Raw genomic sequence first — 27,202 nt, forward strand, 5'->3', positions numbered from 1 at the left:
CCCTTTATGCATTTATTTAAAATAATTTCCAAATAGTTAAAATGCTGTGAAATTGGAGTTTAGAAATTGAATGATCTACTAAACTTTTGAATTAAGTTGTGCACTGTTTCTCAATAGTTAATAATTAAAATTTTAAAAATGTCATACATGGAATTGCTTTTGTTATCTATGTACATATACATTTGACATAAGACTGATTGTTACGAACGTATGTTGTGAAGTGTTGATGATAAGGCTGTCTTGGGATTTCATTCGTAAGTTATTTTAATTTTCTTGGTAATGCTTACGTGTATAAATCAAGTATCTACCAATTGATGCTAATATATGACGGCTTATAACAATAACTTACATATTTGCAGAGTTATTGTAATGTATTTACTTTTTATTTTAGTACGTCATTTTGCCGCACGAAGCGTAGCGATCGTAAATTATTTTCGTCACGTGATCGTTTCAACCGCCAAAATAAGTGTCATTTTTCGCCGACAGCATAAATTTCTGTTACAAAGAAACGGTAATTTGTTATTTTAATCGTATTTGTTTCTTGTTTTACAAATAATTTACATCAGTTTAAATATTTATTATAAAAGTTCTAATTAATCGCTATAAAAGCGATCAATATAATGGCTAAAGTGCATATAACCAATGTCGTTGTGCTAGACAATCCAAGTCCTTTTTTTAACCCTTTCCAATTCGAGTTGACCTTCGAATGCATAGAAGAACTCAAAGAAGACCTCGAATGGAAAATGATTTACGTCGGTTCTGCGGAATCTGAAGAGCACGATCAAGTATTGGACACGATTTACGTTGGACCGATACCAGAAGGTAGGCACATGTTTGTTTTTCAAGCCCCACCTCCAGACGTAACACGCATACCAGAAAACGATGCTTTAGGGGTCACTGTGGTACTATTAGCGTGTTCATATAGAGGACAAGAGTTTGTCAGAGTTGGTTATTATATTAATAACGAATACAACGAAAGCGAACCGGAATTAAGAGAGAATCCCCCAGCTAAACCACAGTTCGATAAAGTAGTTAGGAATATATTGGCGTCAGAACCAAGAGTGACTAGGTTTAAGATCAATTGGGCTGAACCGGACGCAGCCGTTGCGACAGACAGCGGAGATGGCAATTTGGAGACGTCACATGCACCGAGCAATGATTCCTATGGAGCGTCTTTCAATGCTGATAGTCAAATAAGTGGTATTGAGTTCCAAGGTAGTCTGAGTGGTTATGGAGACAACTCAAATTCTATTGCTCCCATGGAGTGTTGAGGTAAGTAACCTTTTGTCAATATTCTTCAAATACTATATAAATGTATTTTTCATGGGAGGTTTTTGTACTACCTGCATTGTTATAACTTGTTACTAGACTATACTGAAGCAAATCTTTAATGTTTATCTGATATCTGCAATGATAATTTGAATCCTACTTAATTATATATGTGAAAGCTTCGAGATTTATTAGTCAATCACACTACAAATTTGAGTAAATAAAGTTTATATCGCTGATTTAAAACAGATATCTAACATCAGCCCATTCCCTTTCTCGTCAGACTTGCCCGATGCCAATGTCAGAATATATTATATATACAAAAGCAGAGCAGCAACTTCCAACTTTCGCTAGTTGAATATAAATTACTATTCATGACTTTGATAAATTTATTAATAGAATTGCACAGTTTAAAATGTATGTCTTGATTGAATTAATCTTACAATGTTATCAAAACAAAAATAAATCGGGTTAAATTAATAAAGTATACAAATTGTAAACGCAATTGATGCAAAAGAATTTGGTTTTTTTAAGTTTCGATAAATATCCCATCAACTAAGTTTTTAGAAGTTATAGAGCTTGTTCGATGGCTTTTATATGGCTTGTTGGAAATACACGTATTAGAATTTCAATCAATCAATGTCTGATACAAATAGATCTTCTTTAACAAAGCACTAGATGAAATAAACAAAATATTTTATTATTTTTACCAAATTTTATTTATTAAAATTTTACTTAGTGGTAGGATCTTTTCCAAGTCCGTCTGAGTATGTTCCACCCACTCATCATATCAGTCAACCAGCAATACTTGGTATTGTTGTGTTCCGGTTTGAAGGGTGAGTGAGCCAGTATAACTATGAGCACAAGGGACATGACATTTCAGTAACGGAGGTTTATTGTGCATTGGCGATGACTGGGCTATGGATGTGTGGACAGTGACCACTTGCCATCAGATGACTCATTTGCCAATCCACCTACAAATTTGAAATATTAAAAAAAAATATATATGACATCCAATTAGAATGTTCTTTGATTAACAAATGTAAGGTTTGGTTGTCCATAAAGCGTTGTATGGACATGACAGCTTATTAATAGCCTTTTATTCTTACTAGACTCAGATTTTTTATTAAATTGAAAATATTTTTAATTTCAGATTGGTGAGGAATTAATTATGGGAGTAAATAATACGTCGGTGAATTAAACATATGGAATTTCTATATCGACTGAAAATAATGAATAAGCAAACTTGTGCATAGGTTGATGCATAGAGATGAGGAATGGTCATTATGGATTATGTATAATGTATATTGTAATAAAAAAATCTGAACCGAACTTGCTTGTAAATATTAGACTTGCTTGTAGATATTAAAATGTGCCATCTGATGGAATATTTATAATATTATTTTCAATTATGACATCTGAGCCGTTATTTCTTAATGCCTAAAATTACACTGGCTCAGTTGTTATTCCATCTGTATTGTTTATGGTAACCGGATCATAGTGTACAGTACCACTATTTCTGAGTCGGTTAGCCATTCAATAGCATTTAATTTTAAGTGTCAGATCAGTGTTGCCAGTGTCATATTTTCAATTGCCATGTTCGGAATTGTAATCAAAAGAAATTAGTTTAATAATAAAACAACCTAACTAACTAAATTAATGAACTAAATCGCTTAAATAACATTTAAATATATATAATTCATCCTTTAATAAAAAAATATATTGTTATATATGATGAGAAATTGCTGTACATTTGGCCGATTGCCATTGAACATGGCAAATGCCAATGGTAACACTGCTTCAGAGTGTCCCTCTTTATATTGGTATAACAGTTTTACAACGGAGATTTAATATCATGATGTACAGTTTATTCAAAGTTATTAATTTAAAACAAGAAGAATTGCTATCACTTACGACATTTGTCTAATTAGAACTTCATATATTTCTATAATAGAATTGGTATCTTGAATGTTAAAAGTTAATTAACAGCCTCTTCTTTTTGAGGAGAAGGATTGAGCTTACTCCACCACACTGCTCCAATGTGGTTTGGTGGATATCCTTAAATCATCGAATATTTCGTTCCATGACCAAATGATATTGATTCAAAAATTTGCATTAATTCTTTTGTTAGAAATTAAATCATTCGATTACTACATTGATTAAATAAATATGCAATAAATAAACGAATTCGAAAAATTTTAAAATATTTTATCTGTAATTAACAATTAATGTCAAAAAATGTCTTGTCAGTCTCAAGCATATATATGACTTTGAAATGAACTGATGAATATGGTATAAACTTTTGCGCGTTTATGAGCAAACAGTTTGCGTAGTTAAGCGCGATGAAATGAGTTGTGTTGCCTATAATCTCCTTTTGAAGTTAAACAAATTATACATCTTTGCTTATGTTTATGTATTATATATATCATAACTGTTTTAGCTGATGACGTGATAGATGATCAATGATCTTTCACTTTATTTTACAATTCAGGGTCATTGTTATTCATTTACCTTAGATCTTAAAGCATTATTTGTTTTTAATTCCTAAAGTGTAATAAAAACTCTTTGCGGATAGTGACATCTTTGCATGATTTAATAAAAAAAACATAGTACAAAGTCCTTTGCAAGCAAGTTCGAAGCAATCACATGTAAGTAACTGTTGATCTGTCGGTACTGTATTTATTTTTTTATTTATTAAGTATAATGTAACAATACTTTGTTGATAGCGGAAATATTTTTACCAAAACCGAACTAATATAGATATAAAATAAAATTGTTATTGTTTTTTTTTTCATAACCTCTCTCTGTTATAATAACCTCTTTGGTCAAATTGTTTGAGTAGATTTTGTGTCTGTGGATGCATTATTAAAAATAATCAAGAATAATGAACTCAAACGTGATATGCTGATAGATTTCTATAAGAACTTCTTCGTTTCTCACTCGATAAATGTTGACAAACGACTTATAGTGATATACTATTTTGATGCGTGTATTCTTGAAATGTTATAATTATTACGGTCAATGTCGCATATCACTTTCTGGCTTTTCACACGATTGTGTAATGCGATTTTATATACATATATATAACAATGCTCATTGTTTTTTCATGTTAACTTACGTATTTGTTTTCAAATTAAATAACGCCATAGCGCAGATAATCTATAAACCATCATGGCAGACAGATTTTTCGTCGAGAAATTTTTTATTTATAATTACAGTTTTGAAGTTCCAATTAAAAACTATTTTTTATCGAAAAAAATTATCTATTATCATTAAATGTCTATCAATAACAAATATTAAAGTTGTAGCAGATGTTTTTTTTTGTTTACAAATATCTAATATATAAGAAAAAAATACATTGCTTTTATTATAATGTACTGTACTGTACAAGTTTAATAGCCGAGATGGGCCCAGTGGTTAGAACGCGTGAATCCTAACCGATGATCATGGGTTCAAACCGGGCAAGCACCACAGAATTTTCATGTGCTTAATTTGTGTTTATAATTAATCTCCTGCTTGACGTAAAAGAAAAACATCGTAAGGAAACCTGCATGTGTCTAATTTCATTGAAATTCTGCCACATGTGTATTCTACCAATCCGCATTGGAGCAAACCTTTTCCTCGGAGGGATAGGAGGCCTTAGCCCAGCTGTGGGACATTAACAGGCTGTTGCTGTTTGTTTTTTTTGTTTGTACATGTTTGATATAACACATACCTATATACTAGCTTCTCATCTCGTCTTCGCACGGGTAAAATAAAGATCTACATAAAACGTTTATATCGTTATTTATATATGCATATATATAATATACGGTAAAACTCCCAGTCGGTATGATTTTTTTCCAACATCCGCCTCTGTTTTATTATTTAGGTTAGTTTTGTTTATATGTATCTATCTATTTTACTTATATTATATTATAATTATTACTCGATAAATCACTACTTTCTAGATCACGCCATTACTAGGAATAAATTTAACGAAAAGTAGAAAAAATATTTCTCAGAAAATATTAATTATACCACCAACTAACGGGATATTTATAACTCGACCTGATTAGTCTAACATTTAAATACTATGACCTTTCGTTGACCTTTTACGATAGACCTTTGACCGTAAATTACATATGAGGTCAAATAAAATTAGAACAGTAATTTTCTATAAAAGTTTTCAGTCGCGTTCGATTTAAGTTTTTTTTTTTTTTTAAGCGTTGTTTGGACGTAGGGCTTTGTGCCCGTCTGGGTACAGCGCCAATGTCCATGGAAGTTATTGACCAATTACCGTTAGGTGGCCCATATACTATGTTTATTATAATAGATCTTACATTATGTTGCATGCATTATGAATGACTTAAAATATTCATACTAAAAAATAATATTTGTTTTTGTCATGTATGTGTTTCTTAACTATTCATACTTTTTTGCCTGCGTGTTCCTGCGTATGCGTGCGGTTTCTAGTATAGTATAGTATAGTCTATAAGTAGTTTGTAGACTATTCACGTGCAAAGCCGAAACGCAATTGGCATATTATATTTTTACGACTTACGTGAAATGTTGAGGTAAAAAAAAAAATTGGATATAAAACCTTTTTTTTTTTTTGGTTTTGCAATAAAAAACTCATTTGGTCTCGATTGTCTATGCAATCTGTCTAGGTTCGGTTACAAATGAATATGTCGTAGACAAATGGTCAGTTGACTTGTCTACGAACGGTGTATTGTATTCCGTTAAAAATGGGTGTAAAATATATAAAAACTATTTGGTTCGTCATGATTGTGTAAGTATTTTTCTTTTTAATCGACGTTGTTTACTAAAAATTATTGGTTCAAAAACCGTCAAATTGCTTTGATTTAATACTTAGAAATAACATATTGTTCCATCTTAAGGATGTCTGGTTTATTTTACTCTCTCTAATGCGGGCTGATGGATATCAGACATTTGACTTATATTTTCAGAATTCCTCGTAAAGTCAACTCAGTACGAGGTCAATCTTGCCGGTCTTCTATAGTATATAAATTCTATTAATTTAAATTATGTGCAATGATTTGAAGAAGTGTTGTTATGAGCAATTTAAAGATACGAATATGTATTCATTAATATATTTTAATAATAATGTCCTCCGGACCGATTTTGGCCACGGCGGCCAATCTCAAGAGAGATTAGCCACCTGCGCAGGAGATATTATAGTGCACAAGTGTGCATAAAACGAATTTTCAATACAATGAATGTATTATTCTTGCAATTATTATGGTTGACGGATGTGGCGCGTGGACGATACTGATTAAAAAAAAACAAATATCCAACACGGCAGCGATTTATTATATCAACTGTAAACAATACCGTAACCGTAAACATAGGTTACAAATATATTTACCGTCTTTTAAAAAAACAAAAATCATATTCCTATCTTAAAAAATATTAAGAACAGTTACCATTAAACAGAAAAATATTACGACATACTTATTTACAAATTATAAAAAAATAAATTGAATATGAGAAAACAAAATATTAATAAAGATTAATAAATTAAATATATTATTAATGTAAACACTATTTTTAAATCTCCTTAATCTATAACGTTTGAGTTCAAATAGGTTTGTTGCATAATGCTCGTAAGAAAACTTAAATCGATCAATTTCCCGCCATGAATAGTATCTGACAGATTAAAAATGTAATTTATTATAAAACCGTGACAGTTACGCTTCAGAAATATTTAATAATAATTCATATTATATCTAATATTATTTACAATCTGCTTCGATTCCTACACATCGTTATATACATTTATATAACGATTCGCGGGAACCATAACGCGACGCCGCGAGACAATCTACGTTCCTGTTTCGCGGGCTTTCGCGCTGCGAATATAGAGCGGGCATAGGTACTGACATATACAGCCAATCCTGGCTGTATATGTCAGTACGATAACTATCCAGTTCTCAACGGACTTCAAAAAAGGAGGAGGTTCTTAATTCGATTGTATGTTTATTACACGACAATTCCGCCAATTATGGTGATTATTTTTTTGTTTAGTAGGTCATATTTCAGAGGTGGTCCCATAAGAATTTTATCGAAATTGATTCGGAGCTCTCCGAGAAAATCAACAAAAACAAAGATATACATTCAGATAATGTTTTGGTTTATGGTTCCTTTCACAAAAGTTTTTGATGAGGATTTTCAATCTCTGTTCTTTTAACTGTCATCATAGACAAAATATCCAAAAACAAAAAAGATTGTTTGTATTTTTAATAAGGAGCCGTCATGATAATTATTATACATTAAAAATACCTATATATATTCTTAAAAAAGAATGAAAAAACTACTTTCTGCCAAACGGTGCTGTCTCATTTGAGCAACGCGTAGGCTTACCCGTATTTTATAAAAATTAATAAACTTTAAAAAAAAAACACTTCCTACAAAAAAATGCAAAATAAAATTTATTTAAAAAAAAAAACAAAAACCAACTTGAAATCTATACCCATATATACAAACTTAAACTAAAAAGTAAAAAATAGTATTTTAATTATTTCAAAGCAAAAACAACAACATTTTTTGATACTTATATATCTATTAAATATTTGTGAACGATATATATACGTATGTGTGAGTTATTTTTGGAGTCGGTGCCATCCAAAGAAATATAACCTTATGTTAACAAGTACGACATAGGCGCTCAGCTGTTGTGGCTCATAATAATAATTTATTAGTTCATAAACTGACTTCCGATTATTTTTGTATAAAGTGGGTAGGACGCGTCATAGAAGCATATTGGTTTTAAGAATTCCTGGCACTACGTTACGCTGTCTATTATGAATTAAGTGTAATAATTGGGCTGTTTTTCATTTCATAAAGCCCACAGGTGTTAACATCTTATATATATATTAATTAGGTAGCTTCTCAATTAATATATGAATGCGAAACCGAACGAATACCGCTGATAATTGGAAAGAAGCAGATCAAAATTTTTATGAAAGTTCAAAAGTTTGTTGCAATAGCAGGATTAAGCCGTCTTTCTTGGTCAACGGTCTATAAACAGTAACAGTCAGCCTTATCATTTGTTCAATATATCAAATTAAGTTTTTATGCGATTGCGTGGTAACACTAATATAATTATTTAATATAAATATTACATAACTTAACAACAATGAATTGTTTGTATGAGATTACCTATTGTTTTTTTTAATACGTAATCATTGTTTTTTTTCAGATTGACGGCTGTCATCGATGGTTTGAAATTAGAAAACTATCAAACTACCTCAAATAAATGTAAGTATTATTTATAGAGCAACACGTGTGATTTGAAGTATTGTGGCATAAAAGTGAAACTGTACATTAAGTTAACTCGTAGTGTCACCGTAATATCATAGATGGCGCTGTACCACTATAACAATATTCTGCATCGCGCTGGCCATTTTTTTTATATACGTAAAGTTTACTCCATATCTCATAGATGGCGCTATGCTTTTTGGACGATATCCTGCATCGCGCTGGCTAGATATTCTCACGAATAATGACCTCCGTGGATTGGTTCCCTTCGAGTTATCGCTTCTCGGCCTTTTGGCTAAGATCAAAGTGTAGTATCTGTTCTTTTCAGCTTAATATCTGAAAGTTCCCGCACTGCGGGACCAGTATATTAAACTGATTTTTGTACCACGACGGGATGTTCGGGGCTCGCTCCACTCCCGTCACGGGTCGGCCCGGCATTGCAGTGCCGCCGGGATCGGCCCACAGAATTCACTTGAAACTAGGGTCATAAAATTTGTGGTAGAATCAAATTTCTTACATTATTAAAGCTTTTATTTTTTTTCGAAATGTAAGTTGCTGTTGGCCAGAGTGGCCTCTACAGCTTCACCGGGAGCATTATTAAAGCGCAAGTAAAGTATATGTCTATATGTTACACATTTACCTCTAAAGTTGAAACAGGTCTCGGTCCATAGATTCAAATTTTGGTAATATTGTTGCTAGTACTTTGGAATTGGCAATGTCTTCTAAAGTGAATCGCATGTCATAGTGTAAATCTATCATATATATATTGCAAAAGTTTCGTCACAAGGTTAATGTATGGAAAGCGTTTACAAATATACGGACATTAATTTTATTTATTAAACTGAAGGAAACATATTTTTTTTATTTAAATATCTCGTCATACTTTAAAAATTGGTTCGGATACCAATGTGTATATTATGTATACTTTCTTATATACTATTGTACGAATTGCGAACGTAACTCTGTGTGTATGTTACGCTTTAATGGTTAAATTAAAAAGATTTGATTTTGGTAGAAGCAAACTTCAACCCCAAGGCAGTACATAGGCAATATTTTATAAGTAACACAATGAACACAAAACGCCACGCCCACACCTTGTCTTAAAACGCGGGCGAAAACTTTTATGTAAAATTTATCAATATGAAACGATTCTATTAATTCTCTGTGACAAATAAATAACTGCTTTTTTATTTGTTGCTTGTAGCAAAGATGTCACTACAGCGCTTGACAGCGCTCCGAGCGCTGATGGCGAGCCAGCCGACGGCGCTGGCTGCGTACATCGTGCCCACTGCCGACGCACACAACGTAAGATTTTACACCGATTATATTAATACGGGGATTCCCGGTGCTTTTAGGAATACTATCCAATATTTCACTGCTAGTTAAAGGCTCTGCTGCTTAGGCCAAATTTCTCATGAGCCAGAATTTAAAGAAACCCATATTTTTTGCCGTCCCCTACGAGGGAATAATTCAATTTATTATTATACTAATTAATGGTTAAGTAAATATTCCGAATCAGCGGTGAATAAATCATGTACAACAAATAGCGACTGCCACTGCCACTGCCATGGTACGTACGAGGATTGACGTGTTAACATGTGTTCGTATAACGATCTCACGCACACATTAACGCGCTCACAATAACTATCTCACGCTGACGTCATCACGCCCGAACTCTTAGGCCGAATTCTACTAATTTATAGCGATTACGATACGTTCCCGATTCAATTCCGATCCAACTTTGAATCATCTGTATTTGTTCGAATCGGAACCGAACCGATAACATGTTAACATATACCGTTATGTCAAAATCAAACGTAATTGTTAACTTTTTTGGCAATAGTCGATAATTCAATTAAATAACAGGAAAATGGAAAAACGGCAACGATCACGCTTCGATTCGATTGCGATAAAATGACAATTTGTTAGTAGAATTGGTCCCCAGTAAGCCTTCTACTCAAAAGGAACTTACCTTTTTTTAAGCGTTTAATTTTTAAATGTCAAATTGTCTGCGTATAATGCAACCATTTGAAATGTCGATTCAAATGTGCTTGATACGTATGTAAACGCAACGATTCATTTTAGTCGGAGTATATAGCCCCGGTTGACGCCAGGCGGGAGTGGTTATCAGGGTTTACGGGGTCAGCGGGGATCGCCATCGTGACGTCGGCGAAGGCTCTCGTCTGGACTGATGGGAGGTACTACACGCAATTCCAGAACGAAGTTGATATGAATGTATGGACGCTTATGAAACAATGTGAGTTATTTATAGAGCAGGGCTTTAAGAAGGCAAGAATATATTTATTCTAAAATACTAGGGGGGGGGGGGTGAGCAAAAAAATTCTATACCCGGCAAGTAAGCAACTTGAATATAGTACATATGGTGAAATATAGATAAATCAGCTTAGACTTTTTTTTTTTTTTTAAAATGGTCACCCATAGACATTGGCGCTGAAATTACCGAGTAAACTTGTTGCCTGATCAATTTCATACATTTTTTTTTCAGCACTACCGGAAACACCGTCTATGGACAAGTGGTTAACGAGTAACCTCGTATCCGGTTCTGTGGTGGGAGTCGATCCTCACACGATGACCAGGGAGGATTGGACGCCTCTACAGGTATACATTTAACTGTTTCGGTTTTGTCGCAAGATTATATATCACTATATTCCGCTCGCGGCTACTCCTGCGTGAAAGGGGGGGGGGAAGATTTTAGAGGGGCTTAAGTCAGCTCTCTTAAGTCAATCTCTATTATAAATTTCATTAAAATCCGTTAAGCAGTTTTTGCGTCAAAAAGTAACAAACTTCCGTCCTTACAAACTTTCGCGATTATAATAAGAATAAATAGGTAGGTTCGTACCTTCCCAGAATTCCAAGCCAAATATTAATAATATTACTGGGTGGGTACGTAATATAATCCTATAAAGAGATTAAGATAAATTTTTGTTTTTTTTTTCAGACGGCTCTATCGAAGGCGAAGGTGCAATTAATGGCTGTTGATAAAAATCTAGTCGATCTGGCGCGATTCCAGTTGAAGGATTTCCCGCCGGAGCGACCGCATAATAATATTATGCATCTGCCGATCGAGTATACTGGTATACAAAAAAAATGGACTGCCTCGGTGGTCATGATATAAGGCTGCAGACGTAAAGGTTCTGGGTTTAAAATCCAGGTTTGGCCAGTAAAAAGTTATTGGGTGCTTCTGTCGAAAATTCTCAGTAGCAGCCCGGAGTCTGGAAGTTGAAAGTGTGTACACTCCAGAGCCCGAAAGCACGTAAAGCCGTTGGTTCCGCGTCTGAACTTTTTCCGGTCGTATCGGATTGCCGTCCCATCGGATTGTGAGAGTTAGGGAATAGAGAGTGCACCTGTGTTTGCGCGCACACTCATGCACTATAATATGCCCTGAGCTTGGCTAGTCTATTAAGACTGTCCTGGACCAAAAGCAAAGGACCAATGGTCCTTCGCACTACCTTCCAACCTCCGCGTTACCAATATTTCTTGCCAGTACAATCAAGGACTTTAAATACCACAGATTATTCAAATATCGAATTATGTGATCACAATTCAAAGTCATAGTTATTTTTTATCTTTAATCCTGTAATTGAGATAGATAACAGATGAAAATTGGTTTTCCTTAACAGGAAAAACGGCTGGTCAGAAGATAAAGGAGCTGAGAGACAAAATGGCCGAGAAGAATGCCTCCGCTCTCGTCATAACAGCGTTGGATGAGGTCGCATGTAAATATCATTCACTTGTTCATTCATTCGTTCCTTAAGTCCTATATATTTTTTTAATGTTTTTTTAATGTTGGCTTCCTAATTTTAAATGTTTGTCACTATATTAAAAAAAATGTGTGAGTGCCAATATACTCACGAGAATTTATGTGTAAACAGTAGCGATGGTAGCAGTAGCGGTATGGGCTGTGTATACCACCAAACCGCATTGAAGCAGCGTGGTGAAATAAGCTGCAAACCTTCTCCTCAAAAAGGGCTCCCCTTAAGGGCGCGCTGATTTATTGGGCAGAAATATCGTGAGGAAACCTGCCACTTGCAGGTTAATAAATGCATAATTTAACTGAAATCATGCCACATTTGTATTCACCAATCCGCATTGAAACAGCGTGGTGGAATAAGCTCTACACCGCCTCAAAGGAAGAGGAGGCCTTAGCCCAGCCGTGGGACATTCACAGGCTGTTACTGATGCAAAGTGCATTGATGTGTGCGTGACATCGGTACACGAGTTCACGAGTTTACACATAAATTCTCGTGAGTATCACAGCAGTCCACCATTTTGCAGTCCAAGTGCATTGATGTGTGCGTGACATCGGTACACGAGTTTACACATAAATTCTCGTGAGTACCACAGCAGTCCACCATTTTTTTTAAATTATTGTTTGTTCTTCACACACAATTACAGATACACTTAACCTCCGGGGTAGTGATATTAATTACAACCCCGTGTTCTTCTCGTACCTCGTCATAACCCCCACGTCGGTGGTGCTGTTCTGGGACGAGGGCAAGATACCACAGGATATACGCGATATACTGGTGGAAGAGGGCGTTGATTTGGAGGGGAGGCCGTACGAGGAAATCACTGATGCTTTGAAAAAAATAGCAGTAAGTTTGATTTTAGATTTGTAGACTGATGGCAAAGATGGTAAGTGGTCACCGTTCGTCATTGGCACTGTGAGAAATATTATCTCTTACATAGCCAACGTTCCTTATGCTTGTTACACTGGCTCACTCACTCTAATGCTTGTAGTTGTAATTAAACTGGCCCATTCACTATTCATTGCTCTTTGTAAAGCCCAGTGATCTTATATATATATATATATATATATATATATATATATATATAGAATATGAAGGCGGACGAGCATATGGGCCACCTGATGGTAAGTAGTCGCCAATGCCCATAGACATTGGCGTTATAAGAAATGTTAACTATCGCTTACATCGCCAATGCGCCACAAACCTTGGGAACTAAGGTCTTATGTCCCTTGTGCATGTAATTACACTGGCTCACTCACCCTTCAAACCGGAACACAACGATACCAAGTACTGCTGTTTAGCGGTAGAAAACTAATAAGTGGGTGAGTTTGAACAAGGGACATAACATCTTAGTTCCTAAGGTTCGTGGCGCATTGGCGATGTAAGTGATGGTAAACGTTTCTTTCAATGCCAATGTCTACGGGCGGTGGTTACCACTTACCATGAGGTGGCCCATTTGCATGCCCGCCTACCATTTTTATAAAAAACTGAATTGAATATCATGAAATTTTGCATACACGTTACCAGGGGTAGCTAACACCTGTGGGGGGGGCACATGATCGAAGCGATGTATACCGCACGGCTTAGATACTAGATAGTAATAATAATTTTCTACTTTATTTATAGAGGGAGCTGTCGGAAAATGGTGATAGGGAACATTCGATATGGTTGTCCAGTGAAGCGAGCGAGGCGATACATCGAGCGGCTTCTGGGGTGAGTCTCATACCATACCAAATCAAACCAAATCAAATAAAATAAAATCAAATCAACATACATACGAGGACTTTAAGGAGGCGCCATGATGTATACTTACTAATATTAAAGGCGACTGTAATTCTGTCCGTATGTTTGTTTGTTGACGCTTTCACGGCTAAATCACTGATTTAGATTTATGAACACTTTTATTTTATTTATTTATTTTGTATGTATATTTCAATGAGTTTCTGGATGGTTTGAAAACACAATTGGACTATAGGTGGCGCTGCTGTCGGTATGTCACCGAATCAAAAAAATGTCTGTATGGCTGGATGACGTCCGTCCGCTTATATATATATATATGTATATATATATATATATATATATATATATATATATATATATATAAGCCGAAAGATCGAGAATGATGAGGTCTACTCTCCGACCTACCATGCTCCAAGCTGCATGCTCAAGGCTCCGAAAAGTTCCAAATGGAACTTCAAAATCAATTCACCGCGTTGGAAACCATAAGCAACATTGATGAGAGAACCGACACGCTGGTCAAAATACTGCAAAACACATCCCGCAAGCGTTTTCCGCCACAGAGAAGAGACAACGCACCAAAACTCTCTGCTGAGACACTCGAGCTCATGATAAAACGACGAGAACTACCATCGTTTTTGTCAGATAAGGCCTTAAACCGAACAATAAAAACGCTGACGCGACGCGATCTCCGACGCTCCAATACCCGTGCCATCAAGGCTGCGATTGAGCAAAATCGGGGATCGAAAGTGTTCGCTCGCAAGTTTGGGAGGCCGCGTCTGACAAAACTTAAAACTGAAAATGGTGGGGTCGTTACCTCTAGGCCTGAGATTGTCGGATAAGTAGAGAGGTTTTATGGGCAGTTGTTCTCTTCAAGATCGGATAAACCCGTGGGAATCAGTATTGATGACCAGCGCGCCCCTCTTATGCGCCATTACTCCGAGGAGCTCCCGGTCGTTGACCAAGGAGAGATTAGGGCGGCTCTAGTACAGCTTAAAAACAACAAAGCTCCGGGAGATGACGGAATCACAACAGAGTTGCTTAAGGCAGGCGGGACTCCGGTCCTGAAAGAGCTAGCAAGCCTCTTTAATTCCGTCATCCAACATGGCAAGACCCCGGAAACGTGGAGCGGGAGTGAGGTGGTACTGTTTTTCAAGAAAGGTGATAAAACCCTCTTGAAAAACTACAGACCAATCTCCCTCCTGAGTCACGTGTATAAGCTGTTCTCAAGAGTCGTCACGAACCGTCTCGCCAGACGACTTGACGAGTTCCAGCCCCCAGAGCAAGCCGGCTTTCGATCAGGCTACAGCACCTCGGACCACATCCATACTGTTCGGCAGATTGTGCAGAAGACCGAAGAGTACAATCAGCCGCTGTGTATGGCATATGTGGACTACGAGAAAGCCTTCGGCTCCATCGAAACCTGGGCAGTGCTCGACTCATTGCAGAGATGTCATATCGATTGGAGATATATCGAGGTACTGAGATGTCTGTACAACGCCGCTACAATGACTGTCCACATCCAGGACTGTAAGACGAAGGCGATCCAACTGCGCAGAGGGGTGAGACAGGGGGATGTAATATCCCCGAAACTGTTCACCAACGCGTTGGAAGACGTTTTCAAAACGCTGGATTGGACTAGGTATGGAGTCAATGTAAACGGCGAGTACATCTCACACCTTCGATTTGCCGACGATATCGTCATCATAGCAGAGTCGCTGGAACAACTCACCGAAATGCTGCGTAGCCTAGGCGAGTCTTCCCGGCGTGTCGGTCTCGGTATGAACTTGGACAAGACCAAGGTCATGTTCAATAGGCATGTCGTGCCGGGACCGATATACGTCGAGGGGAAACCTCTCGAAGTTGTTAGTGAATATACCTACCTAGGACAGATAATACAAGTCGGTAGGAACAACTTCGAGAAGGAAGCCGATCGAAGAATTCGCTTGGGATGGGCAGCATTTGGCAACCTTCGTCAAGTCCTCAAGTCGTCTATACCGCAATGTTTGAAGACGAAAGTCTTCAACCAATGCGTCTTACCTGCCATGACATACGGTGCCGAAATGTGGACACTAACTGCGGGACTAGTCCACAAATTCAAAGTCGCTCAGCGTGCTATGGAGCGAGCTATGCTCGGAGTATCTTTGAAGGATAAGATCAGAAATGAGATTATCCGGAAAAGAACCGGAGTCACCGACATAGCTTGCAAAATTAGCAGGCTGAAGTGGCAGTGGGCTGGTCACGTATGTCGTAGGACCGATGGCCGTTGGAGCAGACGAGTCCTAGAGTGGAGACCGCGAATCGGCAAGCGCAGCGTAGGGCGCCCTCCAGCCAGGTGGACCGACGACCTTAAGAAGGTGGCGGGCACCAACTGGATGCGGAAGGCGGAGGACAGGGAGCTTTGGCGCACCTTGGGAGAGGCCTATGTTCAGCAGTGGACAACGATTGGCTGTTGATTGATATACACACATTTATTATATTCAAGATTTATTTATCTTTTCAGGAAGGTGATTTGAAGAAACCGCTGAATTTGGTCTCCGAAATGTCACCGGTCGCGTTGGCTAAGTTAGTCAAGAACTCAGTGGAGTTGGAGGTATGAGTGTTCTGCATTTAGTGTTGAACGAACATACGGACTTACTTGGTGGTTAGGCTTTGTGGAAGTCTGGGTAGGTACCACCCACTCATCAAATATTCTAAACAGCAGTACTTGGTATTGTTGGGTTCCGGTTTGATGGGTGAGAAAAAGTGTAACTACAGGCAAAGGGACATGACATCTTAGTTCCCAAAGTTGGTGGCGCATTGATGACGTAAATGGTTAATATTTCTACAGCGCCAAGATGTATGGGCTGTGGTGACCGCATACCATCAGGTGGCCTAATCTTATTTTAAATTAAAGACAATTTACATGACGTCATGATGTGTGTGTAAAAATGTCTTCGTGAATTAATTTCGACTTCTATTCAAGGGTTTCCGTCAATGTCATATAAGAGACGGCGTAGCGGTGGTGCGTTTCTTCAAGTGGCTGCACGACCAGATTGACGGTGGTACCGCCGTCACCGAGGTGCAGGCTGCTGATAAGCTACTGGAATTTAGAAAGTGAGTATATATATATTTATATAAAAAAATTATATATATATATATATATATATATTTTTTATTAAAATAAGAAGGCTGACGACCATATGGGCCACCTGATGGTAAGTGGTCACCAACGCCCATAGACATTGACATTGTAAGAAATGTCAACCATCGCTGTCAACATTGCCAATGCTTTACCAACCTTGGGAATATATGTCTTTTGTGCCTGTAATTACACTGACTCACTAACAACAATATCAAGTACTGCTCTTTTGCGGTAGAATATCTGTTGAGTGGATGTTACCTACCCAGACGAGCTTGCACAAAGCCCTACCACCAGTAAAAATGCTACTTGCCACTTTATACCATTATATATCATAAACATCAGATACAAAACGAGATTTCAATGAAATGAACGAATTATTCCTTATATGTTACCGCGCAATGATCGTAAGAAAAGTTCAACCGATTTCCCGCCAAAAAGAGCATCTGTCAATGTTCTTGTTAACAGATTAAAAATGTACTTTATGATTGTTGTTAACGTAAAAAAATTACATGACTCTGTAATAATTAATAATTATTCGTATTATATATAATATTATAATACAATTTGATTGTGTCTTATAATTCTTAGATATCGTACTGTACACACATACAGGGTTACAGGGTAATATGTCACGATCCTTTTAAAGGGTTATAGTTCAGGACAATAGCTATCAAATGACCCCCAAAATGCTTATGCAAAAGTGTATCGTTTTCGAGTTATTAATTTTTTAATATTTTTTTTATTTAAAGGATGTTTAAGATTCTAAAATTCAATAAAAAAAATATCAACGTATTTTCCCTATTTTTTTTTTGTATTTCTTGCTAGGGTACATCCTAGTTAATAATAACCAGTTATAAAACAAAAACAATCTTCAAGCATTTTTAAATTACAGATCCAAAACTGTACAACTTTTCGATTTTTAATTTTGATTCTTTAAGTTACTCGCAATTTTTTTGTAAAAATCACTATGGCTCTTATCGTGCGGATCATTTTAAAAACATCTGCGTTTCCTTAGCTATCCATCGGTACATAAAAAGTACAGTAACAATCATAAACTCAGGAGAAAATTAGATAACAAAGAGACCAGGTAGGAAATTCTAAGAAATGCTATTGTTAAGAAATTAAATCTGGATCAAAGACAAAAGGACCTCAATGCAAAGTAGTTAAAGATTATTTTTAATAGGGGTAATAGGTAAAAAAGGAGAGATAAACCAGAGCTGTTTGTGGAATACTATTATCAATTCCTTTGAATTTACCGTCATTTTTTCTAATTTCCTTTTATCTCATTTCTTTTAAGAATAAGAGTAATAAAACCTTGTCGGGGTACATAATACTCACTGTACTTGCACTGCTCGTATAGTGTGGACGCGCTTTAGTGAATATTGATCTCTTAAATTTTTGAAAAAAACCGCTTCGTTTACTGGACTCTGTTTCTTACAACTTCGTGACTCGGCTAGCTAAAAGGAATTTGTGATTTGTGTTTATGATAACTTGGCGCGTAAAAAGGACTATTATGGCTGCAGAACAAAATTCTTCTCGTCGTCCGTACTCTAATGAGGAATACGCTGACATCTTATTTTGCTATGGATATTGTAACGGTGACGCCGCAGCTGCTCGTCGTGAGTATAATCGTCGATTTCCGGATCGCCGGACACCTGACAATAGTGTCTTTATTGGTGTATATCGTCGAATTAGAGAAACTGGTCGCGTGCAAAGGAGACAATCTGATTCCGGACGCCCTCGTGTCCGTTCTCCAGATGAAGAAGATGTAATTATTCGTCATTTTCGAGAGGACCCTACAGTTTCCACCAATATTGTGGCAAACCGACTGGGCGTATCTCAATGGAGAGTCTGGTTTACTGTCAACGCGGCTGGATTGTATCCCTATCATTACACACCCGTACACGTGATTGAAGAAGGAGATCCTGCAAGACGTTTAGATTTTTGCCGATTTATGCTACACTGTGATGCAGAAAATCCCAATTTTTTGAGAAAAATTTTATGGACAGACGAGTCAAAGTTTGACAAAGATGGTATTACTAACTACCACATATTCGATATTGGTCTCAAAAAGAACAGGGAAACCCTCACAAAAAGCGATTAAGCGGTTCCCAAAGACGTTTCTCGGTAAACGTCTGGATGGGGATTATCAATGATAATCTTATTGGGCCACATTTCCTACCTGATAACTTAAATGGTGAAAGTTATGAAAGCTTGCTTAGAGAAATCCTGCATGAGTTACTCGAAAATGTTTCGCTGAAACTTAGGCAGAGAATGATATTCCAGCATGATGGTTGCCCCGCACACTTTCGAATGTCCGTAAGACAGTGGCTAGACAGCAATTATCGTAATAGATGGATTGGCAGAGGAGGACCAATCCCATGGCCAGCGAGAAGTCCAGATTTGACTCCGATGGACTATTATGTCTGGGGGCATATGAAAAGCCTGGTTTATGATGTTTCACCAGTACAAACAATTGAAGAACTCAAAACAAGAATAATGAATGCTGCAAATTCTATTCGACATAGCTTGAGTAGTGTTGTAGTAAAAAGTGAATTAAGAAAAAGAATGCGTATTTGTATACGAAATAGGGGATCTCATTTTGAACACGAATTATGAATAATAAACAGTGTAATTTCGAAAGTATGGAGTAACTAAAAAGATTAAGTATTTTGTTTTTGATTTAAATTTAAAATTGCAATGACAGCTCTGGTTTATCTCTCCTTTTTTACCTATTACCCCTATTAAAAATAATCTTTAACTACTTTGCATTGAGGTCCTTTTGTCTTTGATCCAGATTTAATTTCTTAACAATAGCATTTCTTAGAATTTCCTACCTGGTCTCTTTGTTATCTAATTTTCTCCTGAGTTTATGATTGTTACTGTACTTTTTATGTACCGATGGATAGCTAAGGAAACGCAGATGTTTTTAAAATGATCCGCACGATAAGAGCCATAGTGATTTTTACAAAAAAATTGCGAGTAACTTAAAGAATCAAAATTAAAAATCGAAAAGTTGTACAGTTTTGGATCTGTAATTTAAAAATGCTTGAAGATTGTTTTTGTTTTATAACTGGTTATTATTAACTAGGATGTACCCTAGCAAGAAATACAAAAAAAAAAATAGGGAAAATACGTTGATTTTTTTTTTATTGAATTTTAGAATCTTAAACATCCTTTAAATAAAAAAAATATTAAAAAATTAATAACTCGAAAACGATACACTTTTGCATAAGCATTTTGGGGGTCATTTGATAGCTATTGTCCTGAACTATAACCCTTTAAAAGGATCGTGACATATTACCCTGTAACCCTGTATATAATAATATATACAGTAACAGCATGTGAATGTCCCACTGCTGGGCTATAGCCTCTTTTCCCTTTTTGAGGAGATGGTTTGCAACTTATTCCAGCACGCTGCTCCAATGCGGTTTGGTGGAATACACATGTGACTGAATTTCAGTGAAATTAGACACATGCAGGTTTCCTCACGATGTTTTCCAACCAGACAACTGATATACTACATACACTATTTTTCGTTTGTAAATACATACTTATATATATAATTACACCCAGACTCGGGACAATCGGACATGTTCATGCACATAAATGTCTGTCCTGGGTGGGAATCGAACCCACAATCTTCGGCGTGAAAGGTAAGTATCTACCAACCACGCCAACCGATCCGTCATATATATATAGATGTTTTTTGAGAGTAAACCTGTGTTTACATAAAGTTTCCCGTGCTAGTTGACTAGTTTCCATTGACCGAAATCGGCCAGGAGAATTTCCAAGAGTTTTCCAATAATTAACTATTAATATTTTTCAGGGAAGAGAAGTATTTCATGGGACCATCGTTCGAAACGATACCAGGAGCTGGTGAAAACGGAGCCATCATACACTACAGCCCCTCCCATGACGGTCCTCAGAGGAAGATCCGAGCCAGCGATATGTTTTTGCTGGATTCCGGTGGACAGTACATGTATGGGATTAGTTTGTTTACATAAGATGACCCAGTGGAAGGAACAAGTTTGTGTGGTGATAGGGCTTTTTGCAAGTCCCGTCTGGCTCCGTCTATTGTGATCCGGTTTGTAGATGAGTTAGTCAGTGTAACTACAGGCACAAGGGACATAACATCTTAGTTCAGTAAGGTATGGTTGATATGTCTCGTAGTGCCAGTGTCTTTGACCGCCTCGTTGGTCTAGTGGCTAAATATAAGGACGCTGACCCGGAGGTCCTGGGTTCAATTCCCAAGTCGGGCCAATAAAGAGTTATTGGGCTTTTCTGTCGGAAAATTCACATTAGCGGCCCGGAGTCTGGAAGTTGGAAGTGTGTTTACTCCCGTGCCTCGGAAAGCCGTTGGTCCTGCGCCTGAACTCTTTCCGGTCGTGTCGGATTGCCGTCCCATCGGATTATGAGAGTTAGGGAATAGAGAGTGCACCTGCTTGCACACACACTCGTGCACTATAATATCTCCTGCGCAGTTGGCTAATTTCTCTTGAGATTGAGGTCTCTATATCAATATAATAAATGCGAAAGTGACTTTGTTTGTCTGTTACGCTTTCACGGCCAAACAGCTAAACCGATTTTGATAAAATTTCGTATGAAACAATCTTAAACCAAGGTCGAACTTACTTAATCGAGGTTGCATTTTATCTAATACGGCGTGTGTCTCCCTGCTACTAGTAATCCTAACTAATATTATAAATGCGAATGTGAGTTTGTTTGTTTATTACGCTTTCACGCCTAAACTGCTAAACCGATTTTAAAAATTCTTTCACCAATGGACAGATTATCAGCGAGTAACACATGCTATATTTTGTCCCCGTATTCCCACGGGATCGGGAACTACGCGAGTGAAACCGCTGGCAAAACTAGTATAAATATAAAAGTATTTGAACGTGTTCAGGGATGGTACAACGGATATAACACGTACGAGACACATGGGCGAACCCACCCTCGCACAGAAGGACTCGTTCACGCGTGTCCTCAAGGGTCAGATCGGAGTTGGATCAGCTCTCTTCCCTAAAGGTGTCAAGGTAATATATATATTTGACGAGCCGGTTGGCATGGTTGGTAGATACTTGCCTTTCTCGCCGAAGGTTGTGGGTTCGATTACCACCCAGAACAGACATTTGTGTGCATGAACATGTCATTTTCACATCTGTCAGACGTCTCGCGACGGCTCACTTTTTTATTGTTAGTGATATATAGATAATTTTGACTTTAAAATGTCTATGGGTGACCACTTACCATCAGTTGAACTTGCCTTCCAATTTGTAATGAATAAAAATCACATTAAAACCATAAACAATATATATTCTGTTCATGAAGCTACAAAAGCAGCTCTTTTTAGGGTAACGTGCTGGACACTCTCGCCCGCAAGTCCCTCTGGGACTCCGGGCTGGACTACGCGCACGGGACCGGCCACGGCGTGGGGCACTTCCTGAACGTGCACGAGGGGCCCGCCGGGGTGTCCTGGCGGCCCTACCCGCACGACCCCGGCCTGGTGCCCGGCCAGATACTTAGCAACGGTGAGTCGACCCGTGGGGGGGACAAGTGCCACCGGTCTGTGGGCACTGGCTCGACCCGTGCTGATTTATTGGGCGGAAGTATCGTGAGGAAACCTGCAAGTGACTAATTTCATTGAAATCATGCCAAATTTGTATCCCCCATTCCGCATCGAAACAGTGTAGTGGAATGAGCTCTAAACCATCTCAAATGGAGGGGAGGCCCTACCCCAGCAACACTTACAGGCTGTTACTTAACTTTATTTTCAGAACCTGGTTACTACAAGGTCGGTGAATACGGTATAAGGCATGAGGACTTGGTGGAGGTCATATCCGTCACAAATGAAACCGATCATCCCAGGGTGAGTGGGTTAAGAATTCGAAGTGGTAGCGGACCTGCCCGTCCGGCTTCCTTTTTCGATAAAAAGTTGATTTTTTTTTAATTCAATCCACAGGCATCAAAACTAGCTGGTGATTTCGAAGGTCGCGGAGTTTTAGGGTTCAACACCTTGACCCTGGTGCCCAACCAACGGAAGTGCTTGAAAATCGACCTGCTGGATGATTTTGAGGTATTTCAATATAATAATTTTTGACTAATTTTTAATTATTTACTGTTTTTATTATATATATTACAATTGTGTGTTTTATCTTATAATTGTATTTGTATATTTTGTAATTGTGTTTGTGAATGGTGTGTTCTCCTCTAATCGGATGTGCATAGTTAGTTTTAAGTTAATGTAAAAAGTGATTTGAATGTGTGCTATGTACAACTGTTGGAGATCCAAATAAATAAATACTACTAGCTACCCGGATTTCCTCGGGTCGATAAATGGTCTTCATCCAATGTTTATATGAATGTGAGCCAGTTATATAATATGAAGGCGGACGAGCATATGGGCCACCTGATGGTAAGCGGTCACCAACGCCCATAGCATTGGCATTGTGAGAAATGTTAACCATCACTTACATCGCCAATGCTCCACCAACCTTGAGAACTAAGATGTTATGTCCCTTGTGCCTGTAATTACACTGGCTCACTCACCCTTCAAACCGGAACACAACAATACCAAGTACTGCTGTTTTGCGGTAGAATATCTGATGATTGGGTGGTACCTACCCAGACGAGCTTGCACACTTGAGCTTACTGGTGGTAGGGCTTTGTGCAAGCTCGTCTGGGTAGGTACCACGCACTCATCAGATATTCTACCGCAAAACAGCAATACTTGATATTGTTGTGTTCCGGTTTGAAGGGTGAGTGAGCCAGTGTAATTACAGGCACAAGGGACATAAAATCTTAGTTCCCAAGGTTGGTGGCGCATTGGATATGTAAGCGATGGTTGACATTTCTTACAATGCCAATGTCTAAGAGCGTTGGTGATCACTTACCATCGGGTGGCCCATATGCTCGTCCGCCTTCCTATTCTATAAAAAAAAAAAAAGCCCTACCAACAGTCCAAATTCCGTATGAAAATCCGTTCCGTACTTTTCGAGTTTATCGCGTCCAAACAGACATAGCGGGGGCACTTTTTTTCTATAACATGTAATGATTAACCAAATAAAAGAAATACATTCCTTAAGTATCATGCTTATACTAAATCCTTTTTTTTAAAAAAAAAGCCGAGATGGCCTTGTGGTTAGAACGCGTGAATCTTAACCGATGATCGTGGGTTCAAACCCGGGCAACACCACTGAATTTTCATGTGCTTAATTTTTGTCTATAATTCATCTCGTGCTTGACGGTAAAGGAAAACATCGTGAGGAAACCTGCATGTGTCTAATTTCACTGAAATTCTGCCACATGTGTATTCCTCCAACCCGCATTGGAGCAGCGTGGTGGAATAAGCTGCAAACATTCTCCTCAAAAAGGTCTTAGCCCATAGACATTAATAGGCTGTTACTGTTACTAAATCCTTACTAATATTATAAATGCGATATTGTGTTTGTTTGTTACGCTTTCTCGAATACCAATCATTGTTCAATTTCTATACACATTCTCAAAAGCACGGGTAGACTTGTTGTAAATAAGGAGTACTGAAGTGTTACAGCCGGTTTTCATTATAGCTTTATCAGAATCTGTTGAGCTGTGGTAAGAATCTGACAGCACAGGTCATAATCATTGTCATTCGTTTTAGGAAATAGATTTAAAAAAAAATTTATAATTTACAGATAGAATACATAAACGCGTACCACGCGAGAGTGTTCAAAGTTCTCGGAGATATTTTGAAGAATCGCGGATTGGAAAATGATTACCTGTGGTTGGAGAACGAGTGTAAGCCGATATCGAGGTGAGATGTTGCCAGGAAATCTTCATTACATTAACAAAAGGTGTAGAGATGGACCTTATATTTACATATTCCACGCGATTCGCTAATACCTCTGCTGTATTACACTACGAACAGTTCTCGATTAATACATCTCTATATATAACACAACACTATTACACTCGACTACTTCTATAACGGGTTCCTTTAAACGAGGCGTGAAGAGGCATCTTGCGGGCCGGCAAGGCGAGGGCGGCTAGTGCAGAACATTCTTCCCGACTGTACTGGCCGTCGTCGCGTTGGACTCTACTACCACTTACCATCAGGTGGAGTAGAATCATTCGCCCTCCCGGCGAATATAAAAATATATATATATACACTTTAAATTTATTTCCAAAGTTCCGATAACAACTTCGCCGATACTTAAAACGTCATTCGCTAATCCGCAATGAACACCACAGATTAATAATATCTCGACCAATGGTGTCGCGTCATTTCAAGGTTAGTGCTGTTATCTTATCCCACGTAACAGTTCCTGAACGTTCTCATCTTCAAGATGTCCAGTGTCTTTATAATTACACACTGGGTCACTCCGTACCGTAACCGTAACAGCCTGTGAATGTCCCACTGCTGGGCTAAAGGCCTCCTCTCCTCTTTTTGAGAAGAAGGTATTGGAAGGTACTGGGTCACTCGCTGTACAATAATCCCGTCGGATTTTGCAGTTTTGCAGACATAGCAGACATAAGCCACGCCCCTATTATTTACTCATAAATGTCAGGAATTATTTGCAACGAAAATTTAGTCGCAAGATGTTGTGATGTTGTGTGTGTTTTTATTATATTGTTTGTTTTTTTTCAGGTCTTGAAGACGATTCATACCGGAAATGCATTTTTTTAAGAAATTATATAGGCTCATTGTATTTTAATCGTATAATAAAATATGTTACTGGCAGTTTTGTTTAATTTAAACCGAAATAAATAATTATTATGATTTATATATTACGACATAAATATGAAATTAAAAAGAATTAATTAATCATAAAATTACGAATTTAACGGCATTTTGTCAAGCAAAACGAACGTTTTGAGAACATTTTTTATCCACAGATATTTGTTAACAATATATTATAAATGCGAAAGTAACTCGTGTCTGTGTGTTACAATATTTCGAGTAATTTACTATGGAATTTCGTTTTCTTACTTTGCTACGTAGGCCCGCCTGATGGTAAGTCACCAATGCCCAGACATTGGCACTGTAAGAAATATTAAACAAACCCTTACATCGTCAATACATCACCAACCTTGGGACCTGGCACCGATTGGCTCGCTCACCCTTCAAACTGGAACACACCAATTCTATGTATTGGAGTTTGGCGGTTGAATATTTAATGAGTAAGTACCCACCCAACCTGGCTTGCACAAAGCCCAACCCTGTTATAGTTTTAGTTTACCTAACACTTCCCCCACTAACAAGTGGGAGAAATCGTGGGCGGAAACCAGTAAGCGATGATTATATTTGTGTGAAAGAAAACTCGGATGTCCGCACCGAGCTTCGTTTGTTCCGTATGGAGTGAAGATGTCAATAATAACAGTAACAGCCTGTGAATGTCCCACTGCTGGGTTAAGGCCTCCTCTCCCTTTTCGAGGAGGAGGTTTGGAGCTTATTCCACCACGCTCCAATGCGGGTTGGTGGAATGCACATGTGGCAGAATTTCAGTGAAATTAGACACATGCAAGTTTCCTCACGATGTTTTCCTTCACCGTATAGCACGAGGTGAATTATAAACAAAAATTAAGCACATGAATTTTCAATTTTTCGGCTCGGCTTTTCTATACGTAAATAATAATAAATTAATAATAGAAACATGTATTTTAGACGTGGACGAAGCCAGGAAACGGAAACTAGTTTCAATATAAAACACGAAGATCGTTTGGAGCTTATCCCCAATATAATTTGCAAATTTTATTACATTTTGATGATAGAATATAATTTATTAAGGAAATAAAGATAATAATTGTCGATAATCAGATAGCGTTTATACCTTTGCCTGTTGAATGTAATTATATATTAAAAAGGAAAATTATATATTCAAATTATATATTCAAATATATTCAATTATACTTTTTCAATAACTTACTCTGTATATATTTTACTAGCTTCTCGTACCTTCGCACGTGTAGAATAAGATCTAAATAAAGCTTTTTATCGTAATCTAAAAATATAATAAATCTGTAACTGATCGCTGTCTGTACATTGAAGATATTTGAGGTA

General features: G+C 37.5%; 2 protein-coding genes and 1 non-coding gene across 7 annotated transcripts; all 3 read left to right on the forward strand.

Annotated features, from left to right (window-relative positions):
• The first annotated feature begins 193 nt into the window (after positions 1-193).
• On the forward strand, positions 194-25,882 carry LOC126779928 (xaa-Pro aminopeptidase ApepP-like). Of its 5 annotated transcripts, none has more exons than XM_050504129.1 (18): positions 194-254; positions 8,471-8,529; positions 9,734-9,834; positions 10,615-10,786; positions 11,036-11,148; positions 11,489-11,624; positions 12,171-12,266; positions 12,946-13,145; positions 13,926-14,012; positions 16,540-16,629; positions 17,002-17,132; positions 20,990-21,142; positions 22,070-22,199; positions 22,517-22,694; positions 22,941-23,032; positions 23,126-23,239; positions 24,837-24,955; positions 25,790-25,882. In XM_050504129.1, the coding sequence occupies exons 3-18, from the start codon at positions 9,739-9,741 to the stop codon at positions 25,794-25,796; spliced, it is 1,914 nt and encodes a 637-aa protein (XP_050360086.1). In that variant the 5' UTR covers positions 194-254; positions 8,471-8,529; positions 9,734-9,738; the 3' UTR covers positions 25,797-25,882. The 5 variants fall into 5 exon arrangements, with proteins under 5 accessions (XP_050360086.1, XP_050360085.1, XP_050360087.1 ...); XM_050504128.1 differs by lacking the exon at positions 194-254 and adding an exon at positions 5,973-6,040; XM_050504130.1 differs by lacking the exon at positions 194-254 and adding an exon at positions 8,056-8,122.
• On the forward strand, positions 391-4,039 carry LOC126780110 (histone chaperone asf1). Its single transcript, XM_050504376.1, has 2 exons — positions 391-1,272; positions 2,423-4,039. Exon 1 carries the CDS (start codon positions 621-623, stop codon positions 1,269-1,271), a length of 651 nt encoding a protein of 216 aa, XP_050360333.1. The 5' UTR covers positions 391-620; the 3' UTR covers position 1,272; positions 2,423-4,039.
• LOC126780173 (U2 spliceosomal RNA) lies at positions 8,805-8,997 on the forward strand. The gene has a single exon (XR_007670455.1). It is a non-coding gene; the product is annotated as a U2 spliceosomal RNA (small nuclear RNA).
• Positions 25,883-27,202: the final 1,320 nt, after the last annotated feature.

This window comes from Nymphalis io, chromosome 30 (genome assembly GCF_905147045.1).
Source record: "Nymphalis io chromosome 30, ilAglIoxx1.1, whole genome shotgun sequence".
In the NCBI taxonomy this organism is placed as follows: Eukaryota; Metazoa; Arthropoda; class Insecta; order Lepidoptera; family Nymphalidae; genus Nymphalis; species Nymphalis io.

Bases quoted from the DNA above. Each gene is read 5' to 3' on its own strand.
- LOC126780110 (XM_050504376.1), top strand. From the start codon at position 621: ATGGCTAAAGTGCATATAACCAATGTCGTTGTGCTAGACAATCCAAGT.
- LOC126779928 (XM_050504127.1), top strand. From the start codon at position 8,231: ATGAAAGTTCAAAAGTTTGTTGCAATAGCAGGATTAAGCCGTCTTTCT. The intron at 8,530-9,733 runs GTAAGTATTATT...TGTTGCTTGTAG, and splicing joins TCAAACTACCTCAAATAAAT to CAAAGATGTCACTACAGCGC. The intron at 13,146-13,925 runs GTAAGTTTGATT...CTTTATTTATAG, and splicing joins ATGCTTTGAAAAAAATAGCA to AGGGAGCTGTCGGAAAATGG.